Raw genomic sequence first — 22,450 nt, 5'->3', positions numbered from 1 at the left:
ATAAACATTCAAATTGAACTTAAATATTGGTATGTTGCAAATATTTTGTTCATGCTGTAGGAGCTAACACAGGTACACTATCAAGGCAATTATAGCGATGACTGATCTCCAATCAAACATCACAATTTTTTTTTTACTGATTTATATATAATAAAGCAATTTTTAAAAGAAATTAATCACCATCCTTTATTTTATGTATTTTAACATTTTAAGGCCATTTAAACTTGCCAGTATGAAAGCTTTCACATTTAGAGTGCATTTTGATACAATTTTTCAACCATAAATAAGTAAATTTAGCAACATAAAACGTCTATAACTTTTGAAATAATGGTTCAAACTCCCTGAAAATTGGTACATTTGTAACTCATTATATCTCCTATTGAAATCTGCAAAGAAATGTTTCCCTTGCCAGGTTAAAAATTATGAATTGTAGTCTCTGTCAAACTTTTCCTATGCACAGTCTTATCAGTTTTTCATTAAAATTCAGCGATTTCAACTCAAACTACTCTCTATAAATAGTTAAACATTGGTATCATTTTATTTAACATAGCTTAAAATGTGTTGAACACACGTTAAATCAAGAAATATTGGCAAAACCATGCTTCACATAACACTAATGTTAGAACAGATAACGGTAAAATATTCCGGAATGCTCTACTGTGATGTCATGCGACAATCGCAATGAAATCATTACAGACACATTTTCTCTTGTCGTAGGTTTTAGTACCCGCTATTTTAAAGGAGATCATGTACATGTTAAAATAAAAACATCATTCAGTTGATTAGCAATAAATACTGATTTATTGACTTATGTTTCAGTTCATTTACACATTACTGTTAAAATGCATTGATAGACATGTATGCATGCAGCTGTACAAATTATTAAGCACCAAAATTTCAACCTGAGGATTTGACAAATTAACAATATACCGGGTAATGAAAATATATAATTTTTGGATTACATATAAATATTGCATTGGTAAGGAGAATCATTGGTAAAAAAATCATACAACATCTGAAAACGTCATTAAAACTCTTTCAGTTTGACATGAATTAAGAAATGATTATACTGGAATATGCATGTACTTCAATTCATTCACAACTGATCATCACTACGAAGCAAATTGCCTAGTTTTACAAAGTAATAAATGATCTAAAATGATAGCATATTCAAATTATATGTAATTTATTCAACATAGCCAGCACAATTCATAATAATCAATTTAGCATAGCTAGATAGCTTTATCTTTTTTTTCTTGGATTAAACAACAACCATGAAGTGAAGTTATGTTTTCCTAGTCTGATTTTACAGAGTTATCCTTCTTGATGCTCCACTTTTGAGGCTCATTTTACTCTAGTTTTAGCAGCCTCTCCTCACCGAACAGTTCTGGGGGGAGGTCCTTCCAGTGGGGGTAGCTGGTCTGGGTCCCCGGGAACTGGACAGTTATCCCTGCGATCCTATTGGCCCTGTACACAGACTCCTGGAGACCTAACTCAGGCTTAGTGGACAGGAACACTGCTAGGGAACCACAGAATGCATCACCCGCACCCTGAAACACATAACATATACTGTATACAGGGAAATATTCGCCCCCGTTTTATTTTCGCCCTTTCACCATCGTTGTCAGCGGGTGAATTTAAAATTGGGCAATTTCCAATGTTCCAGGTTATGTCTTTAGTACACAAGCGTGTCTGGGCGAATTTAAGACGGGGCGAAACTGTTTGGAAGTGTAGAAGGGTGAAACTAAATGGGTGAAAATAACCCTGTATACAGTAACACTGAACACAAAAAAAAAATACCGTATTTTAATTTCACAATGAAATTCTTTCTTTGTTCTTAAAACATTGCTGTGATGTCTCTCTAAAATTTTACCTATGACAGTCCGATATTAATGAGCTTCTTAATATCAGACCGTTACCAGTGGATACAGTTCTGATATTGTTCAAAATTGGACTGTCACAGGTAAATCAACAATGAAATTCAATGGCAGTGTTATAGGAACGATATATGCCTTAACCGTTCTGTATGAAAAAATATTAGACAGTTCTCAGCCCTTGAACGGGCCTTGAAACTCTCTGATATTTATACATACAGAACTGTTTTCAGCATATATCCATTTCGTATATATGGTATGCCTCAGAAGATAAAGTTTGTAGCATCTTTATGTGCCAACAGTTTTTATCCACTCCCTCATCTCCAAACAGGAGCAGACTTTCATTCTTGGCTAGTGAAGATTATTTACTAGTAAAAACTGACTAATAAGCATAACTATGATTTAGCTAACCTGAACCTTAAAATGAGTTCCTCAAAATCATTATCATGAATAATAACCTCTAAATTTCCAAGCTCAGAGAATTAGCACAATTGTAAAGTGTATAGTAAATGCCCTTTGTAATTCCAAAATGCCCCATAATCAACTGCCAAACATATCATTGTAAAACATGGAATTAATTTCTATTGGTGTGGATCAAGTCTCGACCAGTTTTCTCCCTTAAATGGTACCCTACCATGACAGGGACCAGATGTACCTTAATGCTAACTTACAGTGGTATCCATGGCTTGGACTTTAGGAGTAGGTATGTGAACTGCTTCATCATCTGCTTTACTCATGACAACAGCCCCATTTTCTCCAAGTGTCACTATAACAACTTGACAACCTTTCTGTAAGACTGATTTTGCAGCAGTTTTGGCCTCTTGTACCCCAGGCACTTGCATCCCTGTGATTATTTCAGCCTGCAATGAACCTAGACATTTGGTCGTATAAAGGGAATTTTAGATGTACTAGTATGTGAAGTCAAATTATAACATATTGCATGGATTTGGCTTTTTATATTGATTTAACATTGTAACAAAGTTTACTAATTGCTATTCAGAAATGTGTTAGAACAGATTACCGTAATGTCATTTGAATTATAAAACTGACATAGTTCTTTTCTTTCAAATATCTCCTCTTAAGTCTCATCTTTTAGGGGGAAAAGGGTGTTGATTAAATTAATGACAATGCATGTATACTTTACACTCAATAACTAGAATATCACAATCTATCTCCCCCTTAAGTCTCATCTTTTTGGGGGAAATAAGAATGTTAATTAAATTCATGATAATGAATACCTCAGACTCGTTAACAACTAGAATATCACAATATTGGAAATAATCTTCAAGCCCAGTGGTGGCCGGTGCCATGTTAAATAAACTTCTTACTGAAACAGAAACATTTCAAATAAAATTGTCATTCACAATGAATTCACCAGTTGCAATTGTTCTTATTTGTTCCTTAACTTAATTTCTCATAAAAATGGATATATATGTCACCAGGTTCACAGGTGTGTGACTGTCAGTCAATATATTGGGTCTCAATAGCTCATTGGTTAGAGCGCTGGCACGGTACGCCAGAGGCCCTGGGTTCGAGTTCCGGTTGAGACTTGACTTTTCACCACCCGTGACGTTTGGCGCCCCACGGTGGTGAAAAGTCAAGTCTCAACCAGGACTCGAACCCAGGGCCTCTGGCGTACTGTGCCAGCGCTCTAACCAATGAGCTATTGAGACCCGATATACTGACTGACAGTCACACACCTGTGAACCCGGTGACATATATATGTCTGCACGAAAATGTTTTGCAACCTCGTTCAAACATATTTTAGAAAATCATAAGAAATGTTTACCATTCATACTGCTTAATTAATACACAATGTCTGTTTATTTAAACTGAATGGAACTTATTCTTACTATTGAAGGATTTTGCCATCTTCAGGGCATGAAGGGTTGCTTTTGGGTCAATTTCCAGATTGCACAAAAGAATTTTTGAATTTCGAATCAAATCTTTAGCAGATTCTACACATTCTTCTGTGAGATAATCATTGGCTCCTTTAACAACCACAATGGAATTTTCTCCTGAAAATAAGCTAGTAATGACCAGTACAAGTAAATTAAAAACCCTGAAATCAAGAAAAGAATACTATCTTAACATGCTTTAGACAGCAAAAGTGATTTATGATTGAATCAATCAGTATGGTTTAAATTAAAATTATATAATTTCCTCCTTGTTTCAGATAAGAAAAGAAGCAGGTTAACTGTATAACCCAAAACACACCTAACGGGTTACCATATATATATTAATTTCAAATTGATTATACAACTCCCTCGATCCCCCCACCAAAAAATTAAATGAAGTGAAAAACAATCTATTCAAAACAAAACTTTTTTTTTCAACCAAACAAATAATCTTAGCCACTTACCGCTGTCATTGACAAAGATGGGAGCCACACCAGTAGCTGCCTTCGAAGTGGTGCCTACGTGACTGACATCAATTTTATTTTTGATTAGGTCCTCTTTGTATTCTTTGCCAAAAGAGTCTTCACCCACCTTAAAATTTCAGAATGATTATCATTAATGATCATGTTGACAATACTTTAAAGTATCATGAGAGAGAGAGAGAGAGAGAGAGAGAGAGAGAGAGAGAGAGAGAGAGAGAGAGAGAGGGGACCAACTATCGGTACATGCAAATACAAATATGTATCGACTAAACTGCATACCATACTAATAAGGGCAGTTTTGGCTCCTAGTCTGGCGGACATCACAGCAGGGTTTGCACCCTTCCCACCAAAGCCCTGGGAGAATTTACTCCCAACGATAGTCTCCCCTGCTGCTGGTAATCGAGGCACATAGCTGGTATATAAAAACAATCAATTTAAAACATTTGCCAACTATTTGCAGACTTGTGTTAATTGGAACTTATATTTTTAATGTGTTTATATCCTTTATTTAATTGAAATGTTTGTGTATCTGCGCTGTATACAGTCAGAGCAGCACAATCTTTAAAATCTTTAAAACCTCTCCCCCATATACATTCCTTTTTGACCACACATTTTCTATGTCTCTTTGCATGATGACACGTATCGATTAAACATGTTAAAGTTACATACCTTACAAGGTCTATGTTACAGCTACCTACGACAACCACGTCCATTGTAAAAGTGAAAGTAAAAGAAATAGGGTTTATTTCAAAACGTAAATTAAAAATTTCGTGATTATCGCATTTTTTAGAATTTTTAAATTTATTATGTTAAGATTGAAAATACAATAACAACATGAAGTGATTTTCAATGCTTATTTTAAATGAAATGGGTAGAAAAAACGTGCGAAAAGTGTGTTATTAAATTTTCTGAGATTCTCCCTATGCAAACTAATAGCGGAAGTAGCTCTCTGAAATCTTGCAGAAACCATCGATCGGTGCAGCAAAGAGGCCGTCAGTGTACTGTATCACAATGTCTTTCGATAAATTCAAACCCAAATACAAAATACATGAAGAGACGGAGAATTACTTCAAACTGAGGGCGGAGGCAGGGGCTAAACCATATGATCAGCTAACGGTGGAAGAGGCAAGGGAAGGAAACGTTGCAAACGCCAAACGCTTTGCAGGCACCACGGAATTTGAAGGCACCGTGAAAGAGTTCACAGTTCCAACCAAACACTGCAGCGATGGTAAGATCCATTTTATCTCTAAATCGGGTGTAGTTTTATAGTTTCACCTGAGCTGAATCGCATGACTTAGTTTCTGACTTACTGTATTGAAATCCTGAAAAAGTCAAATATAAATATTATGATTGATAAAATGGTACCATAATGTATGTTTTGTTTTTGAATATGTGGGCGTGGCCTAGTTTTTGTAGATGTACTGCATGCTCTTACAATCTCTTGCAATTTGGCTATAGTGTTGTATTTTCTTGCCATGGTTTGGATTGATAAAAGATTAAAATTATTAAATCGCAATATCACAACTATATAATCAAATATTTCTGTGTGAATTGAATACAAAGACACTTATTGAAATTCTCAAGTAGTGTGCATACACATGCATGTAGATAAAAAAAGTAAACTGCCACAGCCTTCTTTTTCAAAAAACTTTTATTGAAATTCCATCTAAAACAAACTTAGCTGAATAGCAGTTAAATTAAATGAATTATGCATACCCTCTGCATCAATAACTTGTCATCAATTTATTATTGAAACATATTTGCATGTCTGTGTTGTGTTGACAATATGAGATGATGCATAGATGAATAATGCTGAAATCATTATTTAGAATTGTGAAACCGTACCAGAGAAGTATATAACAGTTAGTATATACCGGTATATGCGTCCCTGACAATACTAGGGTGTTTAGAATAATTTGGGTCTGTCAAATACCTTGATTTGACTGCTCAGTTTTCAAAGGATTAAATTAATCAGAATGTGACCATGCATCTTTGTCTAAGGGTGGCAGGGTCCTTGAGGATTTACAGGGTGCTGTACATGTGCACTCATAATGATTCCTCTCATGTAAGGGAAGAAGAGGAGGAAAAGGGATTTTATTAAGGGCCTCATTAAAACTAATGTGGGGAAAATTGGCAATTTCAAATCATTGGAATGTTAAGTGAATTTGGATTATCACACACGTGTACCTTACAACATTTATATTGAGTCATTGTAGATAATTATGTAATATTTTTCTTGAACGTAACAGAAATGGTTCTATATATTGTAATTTTCTTTTTTTATAGGAAAGGTGTCATGACATATTCCAAGTAACCATAAATATAAAATGTATTTTCACATTCCTGACTTGGAAAAAAGTACGAAAACCAAATTATAAAAATTCGTATAACAAGAAAAATTGGAATACATGGAAATGGGAATGATTTAAGAGGGATGCAATCATTCTGAGGACTTAGCACAGATCAGTGTTAATCGAGCTATTGGGGAAAAAAATTTCTATTTATGCAGGTGTTCTAGGGAAGAAAAAGTTAATTTGAAACATAGGATGCTATTGCCAATCAATGTCAATAAAGCTTTAACTACAACATGTAAGAGCCGTTTTTTAAGAGTCAGAAGAATATAATTAGAAACGACTTGTTTTGTGATCTGGAATGCTGCCTGTCTGGAATATTGAGGACATACTGTAGTATGTTACTCATAAGGCCTAAAAATAAAAAGTTGTGTGTTTAGGGTAACCCAACCTAACCTACAAAAATGCCCCGATCCTACCATTTTTAGAAGTCTGTTTTTATCCGATTGTGATTTTTATATTATTTCTATTAAAAACCCATTTTTAAATATGACAAAACATTCTTAGGATTCATGCAGAAAAAAATATGATACAATAAAAAAAAATCCCTACCTACCTAACCTAATTTTTTCATCAGTGTTACCCATACACACAATTTTTTTTTATAGGCCTAAACAACTACTACTTAATAGTTGAATTTTATTTTTGTCTTAGATCTGTTAAAAATAGGGTTTCCTGACACTCAATTTTCAGACAGTCTCACACGTAACTCGCAAATCTCAACAGGGGGCACCCTTGATTTTTTAAACCAAGAGGCTTATAAAAGCAGACAACTTCATGAAGGCAATTTCATTGATCTTTAATACTAGGATAACGTTTTTCAAGCTTTGTGCAAAATACTACAGAAATCAAAATCTTAAGAAAATTAAATGCATACAGAAAATGCAAAGAGAACAGACATCAAGAATTTTTGAGTTGATCAACAAATTAAATGTTCATTGAAGTATATTTATTGTGAATATATTCATAGAAGAAAGTTCTATGAAGTATATTTAATAGCATATTGTACTAATATAATCATTTGCCACAAATTTAAGTATCATTGAAACTGATTTTCGATGTATATACATGTAGTGCGAAAATCAATGCCAACGAATATTAATAATACTACCGCGTACATGCATTATTATACAGTATTTCAGCAGTACTGTATTTTTCTTCAGGAATCCCCATCACTGTGTACCGGTCCAAGCACTGTGATCTGTGTGTGGCCCCCTCAGTGTTCGTCTACTTTCATGGCGGGGGGAATGTAGTTGGGTGTCGTCAAACAGTGGACACGATCTGTCGAATCTTCTCCAGGTGAGCACATCTCCATTTCAATCACAACTATTTTAATTTATTCTTGAAACATTCTTACTGTAAAGAAAACCAGGGCTGTCTGTTCATTAAACATTTCTTACCATAGAAAAAATCAGATTTGGACTTGGAATATTACGGGAATTAATGAACCTTATTACTGCATGCACAACTTTGAAATTCGAACTTTGTATAGTATTTTTGTACATAGTAGATCAATATGAATTTTAAAATCATATTTGAAAAAAAAATGAAGCATTTCTTGTAAGTAAATACATGTATTTTACATGTACATTACTATTTTATGTTGCATGCTGAAGTTGTTTCCTTGAAATCACCATATGTACCTATGTGGTAATAAACTGCTCAATCAGTAGCTTAATTAATCAAGACAGATAAGATGGAACCAGTCTGGTGGAGGCTTAAAGAGGCTCTCAGAGACATTTATTTGACTACTTCACATACACAGTTTATATATTCTAGTTACTACTAGCTGCGGACATCTTTGAGAAATTCTATTTTTCATGCAGTTTGTAGCACTTAATTTTAAAACTCTCATACTTTAAATTATAATATATTTTGTTTTATAGTAAAAATTACAGATATCAATCTCACTATGAGAATTGATAACTTGAACCATTGAATGCCAGCTGACTGATTTATTTGTGTATATAACATATTTTGCTGAAATTTTCAAAATGCTTCTGTGCAAAGTTGTTGATGTAAATCTCTCAAGAGATTCAAAGATAAGCTGATCTTATTGAGGTATACCTCCACCGATGGTTGATAACTCAGCAGCTGAGGTTAAACTTGTTATGTTAATACTCTGATCTTTACTACGTCTTTACGGCAGGGTAATAAATGATTGTGATGATCCGACTGCCAAACCTCCATTACATAAATCTGTTCAAGTTTGATTGTTCCTGACATGATGACTGTTTTTTAAGTGTAAACATGCATGCCTGAATTACCAGGTTTAGTGCACATAATTGACATGGTTTACATAGTGAACAGTGAACCTCTCTCTGTGTTTTACAATCCTGGCAAGTCTATGGAGTGCACTGACATTTGTTTACAAAGGGTATATATTCGCCAGTGTGATAGCTGTGTTGTTGAGCTTTTAAAGAATAGAAAGGGGGGGGGGGGTTGTCTTGTGAATAAGATGCATTGGGATACTGTCAATTTTACATCAGCGAAGTACTTAATTAGATCTTTCTGGGGTGTTTTATCTTTTACAGGATGAAAAATAAATTGATATCTTGAGAAATGTAAAAATTGTTAACTTTACTTTTCAGTCTTGAATGTTAAAAGCTATGCATTTATACATCTTTGCTAGCCAAGGATGTAAGTTCTGCTCCTGTCGTCTCCAAGAGAGAGAGAGAGAGAGAGAGAGAGAGAGAGAATTATTGTCTTACGTTTTTTGATACATCTTACCAGAATGTTTATGTACGGGTATGCTAATTAAATCTTTAATCCTTTCACAGAGATGCCCCCTGTGTGGTGGTAAATGTTGAATATCGCCTTGCCCCAGAACATAGATGGCCGGCCAACCATGAAGACGCCACATGTGTGGTCCGCTGGGTCAAAATGAACAAAAGTCTTCTTGGTAATCATTTTGTTCAATAAATTGCCATAAATTAATAAAGCATAATTGATTCCTATTACATGTATTTTAAGTTGCACAACCGTATATCCAGTTATATATACATGTAAAAGCGGATGCTTTTTAGCTTAAAAAGATTTTAGATTTGCTTGATATTAATTGTGAATATAAAAATGTTACAAATATCTTCATTTTTGCAAAATTTACAACACTCATAAAAAAAATAAACCCTGGATATCGGGTATTATGTATATATCAACTTGGATATTATTTCTGACTTTCTTCTTACTATTTGATGATATGAATTGATTCATTTTCATGATAGATAATGATTGATAAACAACCATTATATTATTTTTGTATGCAGTTCATTGCATGATAGATTTATCACAACAATACCATTATATGTAATATGATCATTCTGTACAGTATGAACAAGATGTTCATGTATCTGGGGATGATAAATTAGTAGTATTGTTTCCTGTGAGTAAGCTGCAGGAACTGTTTAATGAAACAGGGGAAAACTAAGGCCACATAAAATTAATTCTCTGGTTCTCAGGCCAAATTTTCCAAAATTAGATGAGGGAGGGAGGCTTTTTTTTTTCTTTTTTATTGGTAAAAAAACAGATGAGGAAGGCTTTTTTTTTATTTGGGAAAGAAATTAACTACCTAAAATTTAAAAAACAAGATTTTCTTTATTCAAGCTGCAACTTTCAAAGTACAACAATGATATTTAATATTTAAGTCAAATGAAAAAAATATCTATTCTTTTATAAGTAAACTGTTTGTTTTCATTTTTCTGCTTCTTTGCTCTTAGGCTTTGAACACTCTTCCGTTTTAACGGGGCTGTTGTTGTGAAACAACACAATCATGACACATTGGGTACTGTACTTCTTCTGTATATGTGTCTTGTGTCCCACAGTGATAGCATATTGGGGGAAATACACCAGAGCTGTACATGTAGTAAGGGGTCTCAGTTGGAGATGCGCTGGCCAAATTTGATCTCATATAAACTTTCTACAACAGAGCGCATATTGAGGGTGCTTTCTCAGGATTATCAGGTTTTAATTCCTAAATTCAGATCCACATGAAAACTGATAAAGTCCAATGATTTTGGTAAGCAAGGCACTTTTTTGGGCACCAAGTTTAGTAGCACTATATAACTTATAAGACTCTGGGTTTCTGGCAATCTATGCAGGTTCCCATTTGTTTCACTGTTTTGGCAGTCTGAGCAGATAGAGTAAATGGAATTCCATGTCTGCTTGCAGTTGATTGTGCTCGTTTTGATGATAAAGAAGGACAGTGTTCCTCTGTAGTATTGGTTCAAAAAACCTCATTGAACTCCTTGTAGTGTCCTCCTTCTCCTTTAATAAATGACAGTCATTTAAAAATAAAGAAAAATACTAATCCACTTTACAAAACGTAAAATGACATATATGATGTTTACTCTAAAATACCTGGCACTGGATCAGGAAAGTTGTGTAACTGGCTAGAGATATCATTATGCAATTTTGGGGCCAAACATTATTGATCCGACAGTTACTAGGACCACATTTCTTCACAGTTAAGAAGTAAGTCCTGAATACACAGCAGTTATCAATAAACCCCGCAAGTTTATAATGGTTAAAATCGCGGCGTCCAAACTGTTCTTGTGTTTGCCAACTGACAAAGAAACGGAGGCACCAAGTAATATTTCTGGGGAGGTCCAATTTTCCCAATCGAATTTCATCGATTTCACGCCCTCGTACAGGTCTAACAAAAAACATCCATCAGAAAAACTCTCAATTATAGTCCACGGTAGAATTAAAAGGGTTCCATGGCGGATACATATCGAAACAGCAGACATTTGATTCGTTTTAAGTCCAAAATTTCCATCGACCCCATTTTTACTAGTATCTTCTTTATCATCGGGAGGTTTGGATCATAAAGTTATTACGTACGAAAAGAAGCGACTTAATGACTAAGACTACACCGGAAGCTGCATATTAGAAACAATAGTAAAACTATATGCAAACCGAAAGCGGAAACTTTTTTTTCCTGGATAGGTCTCCGCATTATCAACTTTTTATTTTATTGAAAATGCAATAAAATTAGCAATGCGGCACCCTCAAAACGGATGCGCGCGGGCCTGAGAACCGTAATTTCAATTTTATTTAGCCTAATAACTGAGTCAAATATTAAAATGCTAAAATCTATGTTTTAACAAAATTTTTGAATACCGTAGTTATAAACAGATATATTGTTTTGTACAAGGGGAAATTACTCATTTTGCAGTTAAAATAGATGAAAATATGGGAATACAAATGGACTATTAAATACAATTAATCTACCAATGAATTTTATTCTTAAGTTAAAAAAAAAGCTGAAAAAAATATAATCATAGTCAACATTGCTTTTGCATTCAATATGTTTCATACCAGTTTGTTTTATCATAAATAAACAATTAATTTAAAACAGCTATTGTTTCTATATCACAGTGAGCTACCATAAAAAAAATCTATTTAATATGCATTATTTTGTTGAATTATCATGCAGACTTTTAATCCATCAAATAAATTTTTCATACTAGTTTCAGAAAAAAATTTATTAACTAAAAAGGATTCGCATGCATGTATTTGATTGAGGGTGCAACGGATTGGAAGTTTTGTCTGTATAACATGAGCTGATTTACAGGTGCCAGTAACGAGAGTCTAGTCGGTGTCGGTGGTAACAGTGCAGGGGGTCAGATAGCAGCGATGGTGTGCCACTATGTAGAGGGCATTGACTACCAGGTATTCACTGATTGGTTGATTTGTTTTGTGATGAGTAGGTGCGACGAACGAGAGCACGGTGGGGGTGGGTGGAGACAGTGCAGGGGCCCGCCTGGCCGCGACGGTTTGTCACGACTTGCCTGAAATTGACTACCAGGTAATAATGGTGGCACGTTTCTCTTCCTCTGTTTTAGGGGCTGTCAACCGCAGTACGGTGGGGGTAGGTGGGGACGGTGAGGGTAGCCGCATGGCGGCTCTCGTTTGTCACGAGGTCCCTGATTTAGGGTATCAGGTAACATGCAATGGAATTCATGCATTTGTTGCATGATTGCATGTTGTCTTAGCTCCTCAGTTTACATTTTGATTTATTTTTTCATGCAATTACTAGTTCTATTATTTAAAAAGCTTTAATTTTTTTTTTCATTTAGTCAATAATTTGCATTGTCTCCATTTTGCTAAGTGGATAACAAGAATTAATCACAATATCACAGGGGTTTACTTGAAGATGATTCAGATGACATAAGAAAACTTTTAATTTTAATTATCATACATACTTCTCATCTTTGTTTCATGACAGTTAATCCAACCTAATTTATCAAGTCTCTTTTGTCAGATTTGCACATAATGCTGCTACTATGACAGATAAATATAACTGTTTACATTCATTTTGTATTACTGCATACAATCAAGGACATTTGTTTCTAACTGCTGTTCAAGTTGATGTTTTTTTTCTTTTACGGTTTTGTGGTTTAGTTTCAATCCATCGAGTTTCGTCTAGCTGTGTTGTTGTTTTATTTTTAATTGTTACATTCAGTTGTGTTGTGTACTGAGCTGTTTGTAAATGTGAAATGTGATGAATGAATTATATAGTTAATTTGATTTCCAGTTAACAATTAACTTATGATTTCAGATATTATTAATTTGTTATGTAAAATTCATATTTTTTGGTTCAACTTTATATATATATAAACAGAAGTAAAGCTATGTTTCACAATTATAATAGATTCTAACAAAAATATTCCGCATTTTGTCAATATTGTGTATATGACTATATTACATACAGACTTATATGGTCATTATTTCTTGCGTAGGTGCTAGTGTACCCTAATGTTGACTTGAGGAGGAACTACAAGTCTGCAGAGGAATTCGCAGAAATGCCTGGACTCACAAAAAAGATGGTGGATTGGTAATGTTTCGCGTTCATATCTTCAGTCTACCATACCAGACATGTTTATATCAATCGAATCTGTCCATTCATTTATCTGACAATCTATTCTTCTGTCTGTCCATCCATTTATCTGTCCCTCCATCTGTCTGTCCATCCATTCATCTGATCATCATCTGTTTATCTATTTATCTATCTTTCTATCCATTCATTTATCAATCCATCTGTCTGTCTGTTCATCTGCAAGTACACCTGATTGTTTATCAGTCACAACTTTTAGTTTGTTTTGCTCAAGAGATATAAGCAAGTACATGTGCAGTATAGGAAAATAGCAAGGTACGTGTTGTTTCCTTCAGATAAAGTATTCTAGGCATAATATGATGTCATACTGGTGTTTAAAATAGTTGATTGATAAAGGACCCTGGTACTTGGATTAGAAAATACCAAAACAACTAAATTGCAACACTCCAAAGACTTAATATGTACAAATATCTATGTCTCGTGCAAGTAAAAGTCACATTGTCTGCCCTTGCATTATTTGATAAACAAGTTTCAGCATTATAATTGACTGGATAAATATTGATAATGAAATGAAGTTATTCATGTCCATACTTAAGAATTACTTAAGCATTGAATGCTCTTTTTGGATATCATCAGTCCTTTAACACATCAGGTTGTGCAGACAAATTGAATACTGCGCGGTAGTGCAATATTAGTTTGCACAGCATAACACACTGTATAATAATTTGTCTCCATGGCCTGGTGTGTTGTAGAACCGACGATATCCAAAAATAAGCATTCAGTGCATAATATTAGACACAGAATTTTTTTTAAAAATCATGTACTATCTTTTTTTTCGACTCAGGTATATACTATATGTTAATGGAAATGTAAACCAGTACTCAGGCTTCATGGGAGCTAGGTGACTTGTGCCAATTAATGCATGTTAGACTTATTATTAACTTCACAACAAGCACCCTCCTGCAAAACAGATCTACAGATTACAGGCATTCTATTTTAGGTTTACAGAAAAATACATTGATGAAAAAGATATAACAAATCCCAAAGCCTCTGCCATCCTACAGAAAAAGTTTAGTGGTCTTCCGCCAGCGTTGATAATCTTAGCCGAGTTGGATCAGAATCGAGACCAGGGTTATGGTGAGACAGGCCTTCGATAATATCTGTGTAACCTATAACCTCTCTGTCTTTTAGGTTCATGGACCACTACATAGATCGCTCTGACCTTGACAATGCTAGAGCTTCTCCTTTGCTTCACACTAACTTTAACACACTTCCGCCGGCATTGATTATAATCGCTGAACTTGATGCACTGAGGGATGAGGGTATTGGTAAGCATGGCTTGCACTTTTGTCAAAAAGATCACTCTATTGTGTTTCTACCATTTATCTCTGATTAGCTTCGTGGAGCAATTAGAAAATGTTAAAGGAGCTTTTTTTGGTTTATTTTGTTTTGGGTTGGAAGATATTGGTCATTTAGTCCTCGTACTCATTCCGTGCTTGTTCAGTGGATATTAAAGATACATTTGATATATAAAGCAATATATTCATTATTCAATAAAGCTAGAAACTATTAGGTCATCTTAAGAGTAGAAACTTAATAATCCATATATGCAGAGAATTAGAATAAAAGAAAAGAGATCTAATTAAATTAACTTAGTTTTGAGAGAGCCAAATGAGGAAAGTTTTTTGCCTTTAACATGTTGAGAGATATTTTGACATATTGCTATTTGTTTGACCAAAACTAATTTTTCTCTTGGTCTAATATATCATATGTTCATGATAAAATACTTACAATGTATACTTTATTTAAGTTGCATATATTTTAAAAGAAATGAGAATTTTCCTCTTTTTTTTGGGGGGGGGGGGGGGTTAGTGTTGTTGTTTTATTGGGGGAGGAGAGTTTTATTTTTCTTGCAATAGTGCCTTTTGGTATTTTTTTTATACTATATATTATATGTGTAAGTAAACCTGCATTAATAATAACTATATTATGTACAGTATGCACAGTAATGTAATGATCAGTGTATAGAACATGTATACATATAGCCATGTGCATGTATCACATAACAGAATGAAAACATAAGTAATTAACTTACTTGAAATATTGATATATACAACTAAAAACATGTTTTTCTCATCCATGTCATATAATAAACATATATCTGTATGAAATTTTTGGATTTTTTAAAAATCATGTATGAAACAGAGAACATTTGAGAATGAATTTGATCACTTACTTCATTCCCTGTTATTAGCGTACCATGAGAAACTAAAGGAGGCAGGCGTGAAGTCACAGATCTTCACAGTAAAAGGTGTGACTCACGGATTCTTCCATCTTCCAGGTAGAAATTTATTTAATTTAAAGTAGGCAACTTTAACAATTGGTTCCGCTAGTTCTTATTGTGAAACAATATATTTTTTCATGTAGATGTAAGGAGTATGAAAGCAATTGCAGAAATTTTATGATAAGCTGTAGTATATATGGTTAAGTTTTTCCTTTATTGTGTTTCTTCTCTTTTTTGTTTATAATTGTGATGATTTTAATTTCTTTATCCCTTTTCAAGCATCTTTCTTAAACAGTTAACCATCTCATGAATGTGGTTTATATTTTATTTCCTTAAGTCAAAAATGCCCCTATCCCTCTCTCCTCCTTCTTTCTGTCTTCCCCTCCCAAAATTTACTTTCACTTCATAAGGATTGTACAGTATACAACAAACTTGGGCAATAGAAAATACTGAGCTGTTCCCTGAACCAAGGGAAAATTTTTGGATCATTGACTGTTTAGGCATGAAATAGTCGTTTTACATGTTTTTATATTACTGAAGCTTTTCATGCCATTATGCAGTATACTTAAGATCGCTTTGATCTTTTACTTGCACCATTTGAAGCTTATATGTAGAAGGGGGAGGTTCCAAACCATTCTAAGGTTAAGGTCATAGCAGAATTATATATAAAATCCTTGTCCGGGGCATATCTTCTTTCCCCTTGGTCCAATCTGGCTCATACTTCACTCACAGAGTGTCTATGGTTAAAGGGTGTGCAGTGACCTTGATCAAAAGTTTGTAAGTCAAGGTCATATTGGACAACTAAAAAAATTGTTGTTTTTTTTTAGATTATACTTTCTACTTAGCCGTATATGGCTCATACTTCACATAAACAGAGGTTATGGATTACAGATGTGTTGTGACGTTGAAGCAATTTTCAAGGTCAAATGTGAAGGTCACAGCAGAATTATATGAAAAATCCTTGTCAGGAGCATTTCTTCTCTCCCTTTGCTCCAATCTGACTCATACTTCACCTATATTGTGCCTTTGGTCAAAGGGTATGCAGTGACTTTGAATGATGTTTGTAGGTCAAGTGTCAAGGTCATATTGGATCACACACAAACTTTTTTTTAAATGAGCATATATATACTCTCCAGCTCTGTTTGGATGTCTAATACTGTACTTAAACAGAGCTTTGTGGTTAATGGTGTGCAGTGACCTTGAACCAAGTCAATGTGAAGGTTAAAGTAGATCTCTTTATAATCAGTTTTATTCCATAGATTATTTCCCATTAGCTTAATCTTGCTTAGATTGAACAAAAATGCCTGTATGTAAAGGGTATTGAGATTGAATTAGAAGTTCTATGCCAGCTGGAAAATTTATAGGTCAAGGTCAAAGCAAAATTCTCTGAAATTCTTTTCATCCTATTGTCCATTATTTAAGCAAGGCCTTTTGAGATGGTCACCATCTCAATGTTGTCTAGTTGAGTTTGTTATTTTTGGAAATTATAATTTAGCAAATTTGATTGGTTAAGGGATTCCCCCGCTATGTGGTGTTAGCATTAGGGGCCTAGGGGGATATCCCTATTGCTGGTCAAAAGTCAATTTATGACCTCATGAATTTTTGATTGAAGTGAAATGTGCAAGTTAGTCATGAATTCTCATATGATACATGTATTTTATTTTAATTAAAAGTTTTCTCTCCTTCTTCAGGACATTTTAAAGAGTGTTGCCTTAGAGCCCACGAGAAAGTATCCAAGTTTATCAAAACACACTCCTGAACCTCAAAATCACTGCTTCCATCTCAACAGCAGCAGCAGCCCAACACTCAATTGTAAAACCCAATTTGATTGGTCAATGTTGAATGCTGTCATATCACATCTACTCAGAATAAGGATTATTGTAATTTACATTGTAGCCAAGATAATATCTCTTAGACAGTTAAGTGTATCTAGAACTATTTTAAGGGAAGAAAAAATATACACTGTATGAATTTAGTATCGTAGCCTTGATAAAAAATCTACTAGGTATAGTGTAGTGTACATGTATTTAAACTATTTTGATAAATGATGATGTATATATGTGCAATTTGATTGATTAGCTTTGATAAAGGTTTTACTAACCAGTGATATAGCCATGATATTGTCTTTTACATTAACCATATATGTAGTTTCTATATGTAATTGATAACATAAATTTAGAATGTATGCACTATAATAATGAGGATAAGATTTTGAACAAGTGAAATAGTTTTCTTAATTCTGTCTCATATTTTGTTTCCATATAAAAAAGATTTATTTTTTGGTGGAAATCAGGAGAACCAGTTTATTGTATTTTCAATGTTATTAACTGTCTGTTTTAAGTTTAATTTTGCTACGGTTAGTACTGGTACTGTGTAATTAGTAGAAGTACTTGTTTATGCTGTATAGTACAATTTATATATTTTTTCATCTTGTTACTTTAACAAAACCTCTTTTAAATATGCTTTTAGGAATATCTTACGCCTGATGCTATTGCTATGTTGTATGTATATAATGCTAAAAATTGAATGGAAGATCGATTGATCGAAGCTCAAGTTGCAACAAGTATGGTGTAAATTAAGGTGGACAACTATTTTTCATTTTCTATATCTGCATTTTATTGTTCTTGGTTTTTGAAAATAGTATTTTTGCTTGGACCAAAGACTCAACTAAACAGTTTCAGTCATATCTTTTTTTTTCATTGGTTTGAAGTTGTTTAAAAGTCTGCATTTTTTAAAGGCTGACTTTGTCTCTACCTAGTTTGTAAATACCTGCAGATATATACATATATATATACGTGTACATCTAAGTTTGGGACATGTCCTTTGTAAGTCATAATGCTGAGATGGGGAAGTGGTTTTGGTGGTCTTACAGATTTCCTAAGAACTAGGGCTTGAGAACTAGATTATCAGTGACTTAACATAAGGTTTTTCTCATCTGTCCTAGTACCGGTATAACATCACACAGATATCTGCAGTCAAGCTTGTTGGTGCAAAATTTACATTTACATGCACAATTATGAGCAGAAGCAATTAGTACAATTAGATACATTTTAAGATGTATTTACACAATGAAATTTTTCATCCAATTTTAAATCGACTTGCTCAAATAAGTCAAAATAATTGAAATCTTGAGGTGGTCAAACGATTTAATTTTGCAATTGATTTTCAATTATTAAAACTTATTCAATTTTATAATTGTCAGGAAAAAGTTAATTCTCACCAGAGAGTCGATCGAAAATCGGACGCACTTCAGATTTTTTAATCGACTTTCAGACTTTATTTTCGACTAGGTGGTCACACGGTACAATTTTAGTTGAAAGTCGAATCGAATGATAAAATCAGATGGAAAATTAAGTGCGAGATTGCATCATGTAACCGCACTTTTATATTTGAAAATTAGTCAATTCTTCTTGACTTACCATAAATAAAAAAGCAAATAACTATGATCTAATATGTAGAGCTGATTTTCAGTGGGAAGTGTTTAGAACTCTGTAATTTATCTCAAGGAAGTTTCCCAATTTTCGTTGTAGGTCTTCCATCTCAAATTTGGTTGTTCTTTTTTGTGCTAGTCATTGTAATTTTTTATTGCTGAAGTACAGTATTTTTTTTTTTTTAAACTTGTTCATAAAGTGCCATTTTTTGTTATGACTGATTCAAGTTTGAGCAATGTTTTATATATTTTTTTTACAGTTCTGTGAAGTTGATATAAAACCCCATAAATAAACAGTTTTTGCATATACAGCCAATAAGTTGTGACAGTACTGATCTTGTCTTGGTACATGCATTTTACAATAAGTTTCAACGATATGCAGAATGTGTCTTGCCAGTCACATCTGACATTTTCAAAATAAACAAAAATACTATAACAAAGATTATTATCAAATGCACCTCCCAATTACAAAGTATTTCTGTATTTTATTTACAATGTCATGTATATTCAATTATTGAAAGTACCCAAAATCTACAAATGAGGCTCCATGTACTCTGTTGGAAGCTCATGACTGTCTTGCCTTTTAAGTGGCTGGAAGTTTAATCCATGTTTTGTTAAATATTGTACATGTCTACTACATGAAAAATCCTGTTGTGATTTTGATAAACAATAGTTTTTTATAACATTTATCTGAACTAGATTTTTTTCAATACAAGGTGAGAAAGAAACAACGCGCAGCAAAGCTATAATTTTTTTTTTCGTTGCTCTGACAACTCACAGACTTGTATATGACCAAGACGATCAATTTTATTAACTGCCATTTTTTTTAACCACTTTAAACATACATGTACTTTTTTCTTAATACCCTGTTTACAATGGCATTATGTCATATGTTTCAAAATAATATTATATTGGTGCTTGTTTCATTTTGCTGGTTCAATATTTTTAACATGGTTTCATTTTTTGTTTGTTTGTTTATTTTGATACAATGAGGACACTTGTAGGAATGTTAATGAGAATGATTGTTTGCTTTGATGTAACAGCAGTATATATAGTCTCTTCAGACACTTTTGTTAAATGCAATAAATTGACTTAGAAACTCTGAATGTTGCATTTAATTCTATCCCTATGAACATGTACAATGAGTTACACCATGCTTCAAATTCATTTGATTTATTGTGCATTAAATTTGAATTGTGTTAGCACAAAAGATTTAATACAGATGTAAATTCTTAAAGTTTAACTTTTTATGCAATACATTTATACTATGCATTTACATAATGAGAATTTTAAGCAAATCATATATGGACCAAAACATCACATCTCTTAGTACCGGTAATCTAAACAATTTTTGAAGGTTTCACTTGGCCAACTTACACTACAATGCATAATCAGTTAAAACACATAATTATGTTTTGTAGGGAAAATTATAAGCGTTGGACCCTGGTATCAAAAAAGGGTCAGAATAACCCCATGGTCTGACTATTACATGTACTTTATATGCATCTCGGCGTCAAATATAACAGCATCAATATACCAGTACGTAATATTATGGTTCAGGGGTGGGTTTTTAGTTCACCTGTGCCGAAGGCTCAAGTGAACTTTTTTTTATAAAAATTTGACCGTTGTCCGTCGTTTGTAAACTTTTCACATTAATTTTCATCTTCTTCTCAAGAACCACTCGGCCAATTTCAACCAAACTTGGCACAAAGCATCCTTGGGAGAAGGGCTCTCAAATAAATCAAGTTAAAAAAGGCCTATATCTTTGTTAAGGGAGAGTTTATTTATAATTATTGAAAATTTGTTGGTATTTTTCAAAATCTTCTCAAAAACCATATGGCAAGAAAAGCTGTAACTTGTGTGAAAGCATCCTGAGGTCATGTATATTCAAATTTCTTCCAATCATGATCCCTGGGGTGAGGGTGGGGCCACAATTGGGGAGGGGGGTTAAATTTTTACATCTTAATATATATACAAATATCATTAAACATCTTCTCAAAAAGCATAAGCCTTTGGCCAAAAAGCTGTAACTTGTGTGGAAGCATCATTAGGTCGTGCAGATTCAAGTTTTTCAAATTGTGATCCCTGGAATTAGGGTTGGGCCACAATGGGGGACAAAATTTTAAATATTAATATTAAAAAAGAAATCTTAAAAATCTTCTCAAAAACAATATATGGCCAGAAAAGCAGTAACTTGTTTAGAAGCATCCTTAGGTAGTGTAGATTCAAGTTTGTTCTAATCATGATCCTCAGGGGTAGGGTGGGGCCACAATTGGGGGTCAAATTTTTACAAAAGAATAAATAGAGAAAAAAATCATTAAAAATCTTCTTCTCAAAAACCAATTGGCTAGACAAACTGTAACTTGTGTGGAAGCATCTTTAGGTTGTGTAGATTCAAGTTTGTTCAAATCATGATCCATTGGGGTAGAATGAGGCCACAATTGGGGGGGGGGGGTGGAAGAGGGGGTTGAATTTTTAAATAGGAAATAAGTTTGATTACTCTCAAAAATTCAAATGTTATAGTATATGGTATTATTTACATGCACAAATCTTGACATTAGTTGATTAGTGATTCTTAATTTTTTATATTTATATGAATAGTTGATCTTTCTGGTCTTGAGAACTGAATGCTCAATATACAATATTACAGTACTATGAAATCATCCAGGTACAAAAAGGGCTCAATTTTCTAGCAAAAGAATATCTGCAAAAAGTTTTAAAAATATCAATTTTTAAAAATTGTTCATATACATGGATTTTGTATATGACTCCATAAAGCTGATTTGCAACATGGTTGACGGTTGCTCTGGTGAGCAATGTTGCCCATGGGCTGCTTGTTTAATAACTATAAACATGTATTTATACCCCCCAAAAACAAAGTTTGGGGGGGGGTATATAGGAATCACCTTGTCCGTCCGTCCGTTTGTCCGTCTGTCTGTGCAATCGTGTCCGGTCCATATCTTTCTTATGGAGAAACATTGGAAGTTCTTACTTCACACAAAGATTGCTTATGACCTAAGGGTGTGTCATGACCTTGACCCAAGGTCATTCGGGCAAGGTCAAGGTCACTGGCAGAAAAAAAGCAAAATTATTGTCCGGTCCATATCTTTCTTATGGAGAAACATTGGAAGTTCTTACTTCACACAAAGATTGCTTATGACCTAAGGGTGTGTCATGACCTTGACCCAAGGTCATTCGGGCAAGGTCAAGGTAACTGGCAGAAAAAGTGCAAAATTCGTGTCCGCTCTATATCTTTCTTATGGAGAAACATTGGAAGTTCTTACTTCACACAAAGA

The 22,450-nt window shown here is 33.8% G+C and overlaps 2 protein-coding genes and 1 non-coding gene across 8 annotated transcripts; 1 reads left to right on the top strand and 2 right to left on the bottom strand.

The window, feature by feature from the left end:
* Nucleotides 1-778: 778 nt before the first annotated feature.
* LOC105335428 (ribokinase) lies at nt 779-5,076 on the bottom strand. Its single transcript, XM_011439275.4, has 7 exons — nt 4,924-5,076; nt 4,534-4,666; nt 4,237-4,363; nt 3,728-3,892; nt 3,113-3,201; nt 2,546-2,734; nt 779-1,550 (listed from the first exon to the last, which is right to left on the bottom strand). Exons 1-7 carry the CDS (start codon nt 4,965-4,967, stop codon nt 1,350-1,352), a joined length of 948 nt encoding a protein of 315 aa, XP_011437577.3. The 5' UTR covers nt 4,968-5,076; the 3' UTR covers nt 779-1,349.
* On the bottom strand, nt 3,475-3,547 carry Trnat-agu (transfer RNA threonine (anticodon AGU)). Its single transcript has one exon. It is a non-coding gene; the product is annotated as a tRNA-Thr (tRNA).
* Nucleotides 5,077-5,171: 95 nt separating the features above from the next.
* LOC105335429 (ethyl acetate hydrolase) lies at nt 5,172-20,260 on the top strand. Of its 6 annotated transcripts, none has more exons than XM_034468571.2 (8): nt 5,172-5,482; nt 7,769-7,904; nt 9,386-9,507; nt 12,178-12,275; nt 13,346-13,440; nt 14,441-14,577; nt 15,695-15,781; nt 17,416-20,260. In XM_034468571.2, the coding sequence occupies exons 1-8, from the start codon at nt 5,266-5,268 to the stop codon at nt 17,481-17,483; spliced, it is 960 nt and encodes a 319-aa protein (XP_034324462.1). In that variant the 5' UTR covers nt 5,172-5,265; the 3' UTR covers nt 17,484-20,260. The 6 variants fall into 6 exon arrangements, with proteins under 6 accessions (XP_034324462.1, XP_034324465.1, XP_034324464.1 ...); XM_034468574.2 differs by lacking the exon at nt 14,441-14,577 and adding an exon at nt 14,632-14,768 and having other exon boundaries at nt 5,173-5,482; XM_034468573.2 differs by lacking the exons at nt 12,178-12,275; nt 14,441-14,577 and adding exons at nt 12,314-12,411; nt 14,632-14,768 and having other exon boundaries at nt 5,174-5,482.
* The last annotated feature ends 2,190 nt before the right edge of the window (nt 20,261-22,450 follow it).

This window comes from Magallana gigas, chromosome 6, assembly GCF_963853765.1.
Source record: "Magallana gigas chromosome 6, xbMagGiga1.1, whole genome shotgun sequence".
NCBI classification, from domain to species: Eukaryota; Metazoa; Mollusca; class Bivalvia; order Ostreida; family Ostreidae; genus Magallana; species Magallana gigas.
This window is presented reverse-complemented; position numbering and strand designations above follow the sequence as displayed.

Bases quoted from the DNA above. Each gene is read 5' to 3' on its own strand.
- LOC105335428 (XM_011439275.4), bottom strand. From the start codon at position 4,967: ATGGACGTGGTTGTCGTAGGTAGCTGTAACATAGACCTTGTAAG. The intron at 3,893-4,236 runs GTAAGTGGCTAA...GCTTATTTTCAG, and splicing joins CATCTTTGTCAATGACAGCG to GAGAAAATTCCATTGTGGTT. The intron at 3,202-3,727 runs GTAAGAATAAGT...TTTCTGTTTCAG, and splicing joins GATGGCAAAATCCTTCAATA to TAAGAAGTTTATTTAACATG.
- LOC105335429 (XM_034468571.2), top strand. From the start codon at position 5,266: ATGTCTTTCGATAAATTCAAACCCAAATACAAAATACATGAAGAGACG. The intron at 7,905-9,385 runs GTGAGCACATCT...ATCCTTTCACAG, and splicing joins ATCTGTCGAATCTTCTCCAG to AGATGCCCCCTGTGTGGTGG. The intron at 12,276-13,345 runs GTATTCACTGAT...TTTCTTGCGTAG, and splicing joins TAGAGGGCATTGACTACCAG to GTGCTAGTGTACCCTAATGT.